This window comes from Passer domesticus, chromosome 16 (genome assembly GCF_036417665.1).
Source record: "Passer domesticus isolate bPasDom1 chromosome 16, bPasDom1.hap1, whole genome shotgun sequence".
NCBI lineage: Eukaryota > Metazoa > Chordata > Aves > Passeriformes > Passeridae > Passer > Passer domesticus.
The window spans coordinates 8,616,018-8,625,809 of NC_087489.1; the positions used below are offsets into that span (position 1 = coordinate 8,616,018).

General features: G+C 54.0%; 1 protein-coding gene across 1 annotated transcript; it reads left to right on the forward strand.

Moving 5' to 3' along the window:
- Positions 1 to 59: 59 nt before the first annotated feature.
- On the forward strand, positions 60 to 7,798 carry ZGPAT (zinc finger CCCH-type and G-patch domain containing). The gene is made up of 6 exons (XM_064391220.1): positions 60 to 1,087; positions 1,968 to 2,101; positions 2,804 to 2,962; positions 3,957 to 4,088; positions 4,808 to 5,219; positions 5,655 to 7,798. Exons 1-6 carry the CDS (start codon positions 435 to 437, stop codon positions 5,791 to 5,793), a joined length of 1,629 nt encoding a protein of 542 aa, XP_064247290.1. The 5' UTR covers positions 60 to 434; the 3' UTR covers positions 5,794 to 7,798.
- The last annotated feature ends 1,994 nt before the right edge of the window (positions 7,799 to 9,792 follow it).

Below are 9,792 nucleotides of genomic sequence, written 5' to 3' on the forward strand. Positions count from 1 at the left end.
CCGGGGACCCCGAGTGCCGAGCGGGTGACGCGCTGGCGAGCGCAGCCGGAAGTGGGGGCGCCGGTGCCGGAAGTGGGGGTGTCATGGCGGCTGTCATGGCGGCGGCCCGCGGGGACTGAGGCGGCCGGGGGCGCAGTGGCGGCTCAGGGAGGTGCTGCAGCCCTGGGGCTGAGGGAGCGCCCAGGCTGCGGGAGGAGCGGTGCCGTGCGGGGGCTCGGTGGGCGAGAGTGGACTCCGTGGCGGGGCCAGGCCCGGCCTCTCCCGTCGCCTGTTTCCAGCAGGAGCAGCGCCCTGGTCATTTCCGAGGGAAGGAGCGGCACGGCGGGTCGATGTCGCTTCTGCGGGCGAGGACTTGTTATCCAGAAGCGCTTGAGGAAGCTGTGGATGCGTTGTGAGCTCGTGGAGAGGACGCGGGCGCCCTTGTTGCCGTGAGGATGGACGAGCAGAGCCTGGCCGCGGCGATCCAGAGCTACAGCGCGCAGCTGGAGCAGGTGCGGCTGGCGCTGGGCGCCGCCCGGGACCCCTCGCAGCGCTCGGACCTGCTGCAGCTGCAGGAGGACTTGAAGCAGCTCATAGAACTGACCGAGTCCAGCCTGGTGGCCGTGAAAAAGAGCAAACTGCTGGCCACTCTGGACACGGATGGCGCCTCCTCCTCCTCCTCCCCAGCAGGGGTCCCGGGGCAGCATTCCCACCTGGAGGGCTCTGCCCAGGATGAGGAGTACGCTGCTTTCCAGGAAGCCATTGCTGGGCTGGGAGCAGATGGGGAGCCTCCAGCTGATGACAACGAGATCCCCTCAGAGAGAGAGGGAGAAACGGGGGACAAACCCAAACCCAAGTGCAGTGAAGAGGAGGAGGAGTCTGAGAGAGAGGAGGAGGAGGAGGAGGAGCTGAGTGGCATGAAGGTTAAAGCCCCCTACTACAGCTCCTGGGGCACCCTGGAGTACCACAATGCCATGATTGTGGGGACAGAGGAGCTGGAGGATGGCAGTGCAGGGGTCAGGGTGCTCTACCTGTACCCCACCCACAAGGCCCTGAAGCCCTGCCCGTTCTTCCTGGATGACAAGTGCAGATTTAAGGAGAGCTGTCGGTAAAGAGAGAGGGGTGGGAGGGGGGTCACAGGGAGAAACCTGCTCCTCAAGTGCTCTGGGGCTTTCTCACCCAGAGGAATGGTGCCCTGGTGTTTCTGAAATGGGCTGTGCTGAGCAGTGCCATCAGTTTGGCTGCTCTCTGCAGCTGGAGTGGGAAATCCTGTGGGGAAGATGCAGAGGTGTGATGAATTAACAACTGATGAAGCATTTTGAAACAAAGCACCCAGGTCTGTGGGTGATGCACACATCCCAGTTGTACAGGGAAGTTGTGTAGGCTCTGGTTTGGGGGGTCTTCACCAGGATCAGCCTCAGGGGCTGTGAGGGTGCTGGGCTGTGAGCCTCACCTTTGTGAAGGTGCTGGGCTGTGAGCCTCACCATCCTCACCTTTGTGAAGGTGCTGGGCTGTGAGCCTCACCATCCTCACCATCCTCACCTTTGTGAAGGACTGGGCTGTGAGCCTCATCATCCTCACCATCCTCACCTTTGTGAAGGTGCTGGGCTGTGATCCTCACCATCCTCACCTTTGTGAAGGTGCTGGGCTGTGATCCTCACCATCCTCACCATCCTCACCTTTGTGAAGGACTGGGCTGGAGCCCTGGAGGAACCCCCCTCTGATCCTGTTTCTCCCCAAAGCCATGAACTCTTTGACTGGCTGTCTCACTAGCAAGGAGGTTTCACTCTCTGGGCTGAGGTGCATTCTTTGTCCCGTGACATAAATAACGTGTTTGAGGTGACACATGAACAACTCCGTAATTACAACAGCACGTGGTCAGACTTCCCTAATTATGGTGAAGGCTCCTCACCTCTGACACTGGTGTGCATTCCTTTGGAGGAAGGAAGGGTTTCCGTTTGAAAACTCCTGTTCCTCCTTCCCTGCAGGTTTTCCCACGGGCAGGTGGTGCCTGTGGAGGAGCTCCAGCCGTTCCAGGAGCCCGACCTGAGCAGTCTGGGGGTGGGCTCAGCCTGCCTGGCCAAGCACAGCGATGGCATCTGGTACACGGCCAAAATCACCGGTGAGGGGGGCAGGGGCTTCCCCGGGGCCCGGGGGGAGGTGGAGGCTGAGGTTTCTGTGGTTCGTGACAGAAAAACATAAACTATGTGGCTGCTGCCCTGAACTCAAAATCTTGACCTAGCTGAGGAAGCAGTCTGAGTTTTGTCGGGCTAGAGGAGGGAATTGACTGGGAAATAGGGGATATAAGGAGCAAGAATGTGGAAAGGAAATGACTGCGAGGTCAGCAACTGCTCCAGGGAAGAGGGAGGGACGGCAGGAATTTACATGTCTAGTAGGTGAGAATGGCAATAATCTGGTCTTGTTTAAACAAAAGCCTGGGGAGCTGGCCCTGCCCAGCAGCTGCTGATACAGCCTTCCCTCTGTCCTGGGAAGAGGGAGGGTTTATCCCTCTTTCCATCTTCCTTTTAACTGTTATTAAGTCAGAAGGGAGCAAGTCTAACTTCTCTTTAATTCCATTTCTCAACAGCCCATCTTCCTTGGTTGGTAGAGATAAACGTTTGGGTATCAACACGGGCATTGTGGAAACAGCTTTTCATTGCAGTGGGTGCTTCCCCCTCCCAGACAGAAATAAAAATCACAGATTAAACCCAGAATGTTCTAGAGCTGTTCCTTGGGCCTCCCCCTGTCCTGTGCCGTTCTCTGGGGCTGACTCTGGTTTAGCTGCCGTGTGCTGCAGCTCCTGTCCCTGCTGTTCCCTCTGCAGATGTGGACAGCGGTTACTACACGGTGAAATTTGACTCCCTGCTCCTCAAGGAGGCCGTGCTGGAAGGGGACAGTGTCATTCCCCCCCTGAGAAGTGAAGAGGCTGCTGAATCTGGCGAGTCTGATGAGGACAGTGTGGATGATTCTGGTTATGCCAAAGGTAAGGGAGCGGGGACAAAGTGAGCAAAAGTGACTCGGGATTTTGTTCTGCTTTTCTCTGGGACTGGCTCACTGTCCCAGAGCTCTCACTCTGTGTCTCACCTCTGATGAAAGAGCAGTTGATCTCTTTATGTGTTCCTGAAAGACTGAGAACAGTAACTGGCTGTTATGCTAAAACTGCAAACTGAAAGCTTTGTTTTGTGCAAATCCCTGGGCTAATGAAGGCTGGAGGTTTCCATGGGAACTCCCCACACGTGCAAGAAGAGGGTGTGAGATTTTGGAGTTCCTGTTTCTTAGGTGTCTGGCTGAGCTGAGTTAATAAGTGAATCAGATTTTCTCATCCTTGGGAGCTCCATGGCCCAGGAATGTGAGACCCAAGGAAATGGGAGTGTTGGGTCCTTCTGGTGCCTCCATGGGGCTGCAGGAACAGCCATGCCCTGTCTGACTGCTGAAAGGTGGCACAGAGAGTGCCCAAGTGACTCCTTGGAAGTTGCACAGGCAGCACTGTCCCTCCGGTGGTGCCACAGCTGCATCACAGGGACAAAGTCGTGTCCTAGAGCTCTTTACATTTAACCTGACAGAGGTTATTGGATCCTAATAACACAAAATTAATGCTGTGGCCTGGAGGAGCCTCATGCCAGAGACAGGAGCTGGGGGCACAGGGTAAGTATTAGGTGCCACTGTGCTAAATTCTGCTCAGATGTGTACATTAGTCTGTATTATCATCCTGGAAGGAAGGAAAAGAATCATAAAACTCCTGGGTGATTCTTCCTGGAACTGGGAGATATGTGCATTAAATCCAATGAAACCTCACATTTCAGTCACTCCCTGTGCAGTGTTCATGGAAGGTGACAATTCATTAGGAACTGAGTAAAGCTGGAGGCATGACCAAATGCTTTTAGTGTTGCAGAAGTGTACTGTGCTGTGAGGGGTGCTGCACACAGCAGCTTTACTCACAACTCCTGTTTGACTGATTCTCCTCTTGTGTTCCACAGTGATAGACTCAGGGGTTCCCGAGAACGGGGAATGGAGCCCTGCCTGCAGCTCCTCTTTTGCTGGCTGGGAGGCCCATACTCGTGGCATTGGCTCCAAACTGCTCGTTCAGATGGGATATGAGTTTGGAAAAGGTAAGGGGAGAGGGTGGTCCTGGGGCTGTTAAGAATAACTCAAGATTTTGGTTGAAGCCGGAGCTTTGCTGTGCTGAAGGGCCACTTGACTGAGGCTGAACCAGTGTGGTGGATCCCAGCAGTGTTGGAGGGAAGAGGGATGAGTTATTTCATGGAACAACAGGCATGTGGGGCACCAACCCCTGTGTGGTAATGGCAAACAGGGGAGGCACTGGAAGCACAGTCAAGTTCATGATCAAAGCCGTGAGAACCTTGTGGAGTGTTCAGAGGGGGAGGTGGAGGGGAGCTGATCTGCACAGCTTCTGATGTCTCTGTTAATGCATCTGCTGGCCTGGACACACGCTTCAAAGCCTGCTGAACTCGCTGCTCCCACCCAAATTGCATCGAGCCTTGGGGGCTCTGGGAGGGCCTCTGTGTCTCTGGTTCTTCCAGAGGAACCAAACCAGTTTGAAGTAGAACCTGGCTTGAGAAGCTGAGGGTGTGAGGCTGAGCCTGGTTCCACAGAAACCGGCCTGACGGATGGCCTCGGGCTTGGAATCACAAATCTGCTGCTGTGAAAGGCTCCTGGCCTGGCCTTTGCTGGTCCCCTTGGCTCGGACAGGAGTTCTAACTTTTGGTACCTCAAAAGCCTGTTAGCTTGTTTTAAGCTTGTGACTGTCAATGTGGGCTTGAGGTGACTCGGAGAGGGGATGCTGTAATGACTTGGAGTCTCTCCACAGGCTTAGGGAAGAATGGCGAGGGCAGAGTGGAGCCAGTGCAGGCTGTGGTGCTTCCTCGAGGCAAATCCCTGGACCAGTGTGCTGAGGTACTTCAGAAGAAGAAGCAGGGGAAGCTGGAGCCAGGCAAATCGAGGAAAAGCCGAGCAAAGGGAAGCAGCTCCGGGCAGCCGGGCGGGCGTAAGGCCCCGCGCAACGTGTTTGACTTCCTGAACGAGAAACTGCGCGGGAAGAGCGCCGGGGACAAGGCTGGGGGCATGGCTCTGCCCCAGAGGAGCAGCAAAGAGATCTACCACGCCAGCAAGAGCACCAAGAAGGCCCTGAGTGTCAGCCTCTTCCAGACCGCGGAGAAGATTGAGCAAACACAGAGGGATATCCTGGGAATCCAGCAGGCCCTGGAGCGCAACATCGGGCGGTAGGGAAACGTTCCTGGGGATCGAGTTTGTGGTGCCGATGGGGAGGGGTGGGCTTGAAATGAGATGTGGGAGGAACAAGTGAAATGTATCTGGATGGGTCTTAAGGGGAAGTGGAGGAGGTAGGTCAGTGTGTGCCTCAGACCAGTGTGGACACTGGCAGATGTGTCTGGGGTCCTTTGGCTGGAATTCAGGCTTGGCAAAGAGAGGAGCTCTCTGAGGAAAGGTGCTGGAGTCCTTCTCGTGCCCACCTCTGCAGCATTGCTGCTGAGGATCCCAGGAGGACATTCTCTAGCCCAGACAGTGCTGAGCATCAGCTGGCTTTCAGCAGGTCCCTTGGGCTAATCCTGCAGGAAAGGGCAAACCCTCGTGGGATGGAACAAGCCTTTGATCTTACCATGCAGGATGACATTGGCACTGTGCTTTTTTGCTTTCAGGCACAGCATTGCTGCAGCCCAGCTGGAGAAGAAGCTGGCTAATGCTCACAAGCAGCTGGGGCAGCTGCAGGCCCAGGAAGCCAGGCTACAGCGGGAGCAGAAGAAAGCAGAGACCCACAAGAAGATGACTGAGTTCTAGGTGCTGAGGAAGGTGTTGGACTGCAGGAGTTGTCCTTCTGGTGCTCCTGGCCTCAGAGTCTCAAGGAGCTGTCCTGCTCTGCTGGGCCTCAGGCTGTTCAGCCTAAAACTGGGCAAAAAAGCAGCAGTTTCTGGATGCTTCTGAGCTCTTCTGGGAGGGGGAGTAGTGCACATCCGTCCAGCCCCAAAAGCATTCAGTGAGCTGGGCCTTGGATGAGGCCTAGCTGCAAGGGATACAATTCTCTGCTCTCTTGCACTCTTCTTTCCTTCATATTCCCTGCAGTAGCAGCTCCATCCAGAGTCTGTGGGTGCTCAGGTGACAACACTGCTGGCTACAAACCAGCTGAGGGGGCTTGGACAGCCCCACATCCTGCCATTAACTGTGGCTTCTATCTGTGGCCACCTGCCAAGCACAGGTGCAGGCAGGGTCCCAACCATGGCTGGGTGAAAACATCAAAGGTCAAGTGCTTTAGCTGCTCTCTGCCTTCTGGTTTTTACTAAGGGATTTTTCTGAGAACTCTGTTTTTGGGGGGGAGCAGTTCTTTGTAGCCCTAGTGTAAGGCAGAGACAGAAAACTGACAGTTTGGAGGTGGAACCAGCAGCCTGGAGCATCAGATTTCAGCAGTTTGACTGTTAGAGTATCCCAGGCCATGCTGTAGCCAAACTCACTGGCTTGGCATGGAGAGCTGCCTGGTTCCACACGTAGAGTGCCATAGCTGGGGGGATAAGCCAGCAGCATATCAGAATTCCCAAACCTATCCAGGAACAGCTTCACAGGGAACCTTGTGATTTTTGCCACCATTAGCTGGGTTTTTCTGCCCAAGGTGGCTCACTGGGCATGGGTCCTTTTACTGAAAAACCTCAGGACCCAGATCCAGGTTGGACTGGGCACTGGATGAGCACAAGGAGCAGGATCTGTTTGAGCCCAGTGTGCAGCCCTGCAGTGGGAGAGCTTGGGGCTGGGCTGGAGGCAAGCCAAGTGCTCTTCCCTGCTTGTGGGAGGTGTTTGGACAGGAAGGTGTCCTCTCCCCTTGGTTGCACTCTGTGTTGGTGGTGGCCAGTCCTTGCCTCAGAGAGGCTGGTTTCATCATCTGGTGGGATTTCTGCATTGTAAAGGCTTTTTTTAAAAACAAAAATAGTTTGCAATTCATGCCAGTATCTTAAAGACACAATTTTTTTTTTTAATTTAAGGAACCAATTTCCTTTTATTCTGTGAGTAATTTTTCTAATTAAAAGGTTCCTTTAGTACCTCCTTTTTTATCTATCCCTAAGAACAGATTAAAAACAAGCTGTCAGCCTGGGCAGGGCAGTGCCTGATTTGCAGGGTCAGGCTGCCAAACGAACAAGAAAATCTGAGACTGAAGAAGATAGGATCAGAGCTGTGCAGGTTGTGTGGGATTTCACATTGCTGCAGACACACCTCAGAAACACAGCGAGACAGCAAAACCAAACAAGATGAACATCTTCAGGAAGTCTGTGGGAGTGAGTGTGTGCTCCTGAAGAGCACCTGGATCGCCCTGCGGTCCTGGTGGATGTGGGATGTGTCATGGGCTGCCTCAGGCGCTTCAACATCCATCGGTTCCTGTTGGAATTGGCTGTACTGTCCTCATTGTTCTGAATTCGTGTTCTTCGCACACCAGGCTCAACTCAAGGGTTTAACAATGGCCCTTCCCTCACAAATGACTGTTTGTTTCTCACACTTGAGTGCTAAGTGGTGACAAGGATTAATGTTCCCAGCTTAGCGTGGATGCTCACTGAAGTGGCCCATGACTGGAGAGCTGGGCAGAGAAAACTTGGGGGTTTATTTTGTGCTCTGAGACTGCTGAACATCATCATCTCTTTAGGAACTGTGTGTATGAGCCCCGTGTCTTTGCCAAATCCTGTTTTGACCCTTCCTTGGCATCTCCACAGCCTGACTTGTCAGACTCCTGTTCCAGCAGCCGCCACCTCCCACCCAGCGCAGTTCACACCCCTGATGAATAAAGCTGGTGTTTCTTTTTCCCCTCTCCCCCTGCGAGGCGTTGTTCATTTGCAAGGTAATGACGATCTGGGGCTCCCCGTTCTCTCCCTGCGTTGCCCCGAGCTCCCGGCGGAGCCGGGCGGGGAGCGGGCGCGGCCGGGGCTGCGAGCGCAGACCCAGCCTACCGGGGGGAAGCCGCCACCTCCGAGGCCAGGAAGCCGTGGGGTGTGTGTGTGTGCTCGGTGCCTGCTCACAGCCGGCTGCTCCTCAGGGAGCGGGGTGCTGGAAATGTGCGGGAGGCCCTGACTGGGACTTGCTGTGGGATAAGGAATGGAATTCTGCAGGGAAGAGAGCATGGTTGGATCCCTGCGCTCCACGCTCACCGGGTTTTGAGTTCTTGCAAGTAAGTGGTGGTGGCTGTCCTGCCTGGGAAATGAGGAATGTGCAGCTGAACTGGGGGGGAAATACCTTAAACCCCCCCAAAGTATACAGGAGTCACAGCATTGTCAGAGATGCTCTTGGGGCTGGGTAGACTGGACAGGCAGGATTCCTGCTCTGCTCTGGGAAGCCTCAGCTGGGTTCAGCTGTGTGAGTTGGGCTCCAAGCTGTGTCATTCCACGCTTTGTGCTCTGTAGCTGGGCTTAAAAGGGAAGAGAAGGTGGTGGAGCTTGGCAGTGCTGCTGGGATCCCATGGCTGGGGTCTGGAGGCTCAGTGGGAGCCAATTTCTCTTGGGGTGAATGAATTCAGTTCAGAGGTGTGTGGCATTGTGGAAATTTCCAGTTGTTTTGTGAGGAAGGGGACAGAAGTGTTGCTGGTGTGTGCAATTGGAAAGTGCTGAGCTCCTGTCTCTGGGTGGGGAGGCTTGAGAATGTGGTGCCTGAAATGCTGTCTTCTGAAAACCCGAGACGATGTAGAAGTAGTGCGTCTGTGGCAAAGGAAACCACGGTGGCAGGCAGATGGTTCTGGAGGAGACACATCTCCTTCTTACAGCCGTGCTGCAGTTTGGAATCTGGCTTGTCCTTACAGCAGCTCCGGGCTCTCTGCTCGTCTCCTGCTGTGGCTCAGCTCTGCAGAAAACCTCTTGAGATTATTCTTGCCTTAAAAGAGCATTTTTCTGCCCAAGTGAGTGTTCAGCAAGCAGGGAAGGGCAGGAAGAAAGAAAAGTGCTGAAATGGTGTCAGCCTCGAGCAGAGCCCTGTGGTGTGGGCTGACAGTCACTCACCTGAAAGTTTTGAAGTTGTATTTTCTCAAAAGCCACTCCAGCATGTGAGCAGCGATCAGAACTGCAGCTAGAAGTCTGCATCCAAGTTTTCAGGCATTTGGGTCTGGCATTTACAAGTATGGTTGGCACTTTCTAAATGAAAAGCCCCCAGAGGTGTTTGACCGTGAAATCTCATTGCAGAGATAAGCAAAGTGGGTAAGACCTCATGCCTGCTTTTGTGAAATAATCTTAAAATTCACTAATTTTAGTGAATTTGGGCAGATTCAGTGTTGTAACTGACTGTAAACAGAGCTTTCACTTTTTGTAATTGAAAAGAAAAAAATCCATCTACTTCTGCTTCTTGGGCCTTTTTTGAAGCACAACTCCCTGGGGTACCTGAGCAGAGTTTGCTGCAGCTGTGTGCAGTTGCTGATGAAAATCAGCTCAAAATGTTCCTCTTGGTTTTGTGCAAATAGGCTTTGAGTAGCTTTGCAGACTTTTTCCTTGCCACCCTGCACTGAACACTGCGTGGTTTTATCTGGGGAGATGAATCAGAGGCCGGGCAGAATCATCAGCAGCAGCACTTGGTTTTGCAGTGAATTTAATCTTGCTTTCAGGACGCCCAGATGAGTTATTTGCACCTTTTGTAGGAGTCACAAAAAACTCCCACGTCCTGGAGGAGCAGCAACCCATCTGCCTTAAGGGTGCAGGGTGTCACAGAGAGGAGTGATCCCTGCTCAGAGGGCTGTGGGTGCTGTCACACCTATCAAACACTGTGACTGCCCTCAAAGGCCTTCAAAGCCGCCTGGGCTGGGCTGGTGGAGCCAGAGCCTTGCGA

What these genes read in the sequence shown, in the direction of transcription:
- ZGPAT (XM_064391220.1), top strand. Translation starts at nt 435, where the DNA reads ATGGACGAGCAGAGCCTGGCCGCGGCGATCCAGAGCTACAGCGCGCAG. An exon ending in GTACACGGCCAAAATCACCG is followed by an intron (nt 2,102 to 2,803) that starts GTGAGGGGGGCA and finishes TTCCCTCTGCAG; the next exon opens with ATGTGGACAGCGGTTACTAC. An exon ending in GGGATATGAGTTTGGAAAAG is followed by an intron (nt 4,089 to 4,807) that starts GTAAGGGGAGAG and finishes GTCTCTCCACAG; the next exon opens with GCTTAGGGAAGAATGGCGAG.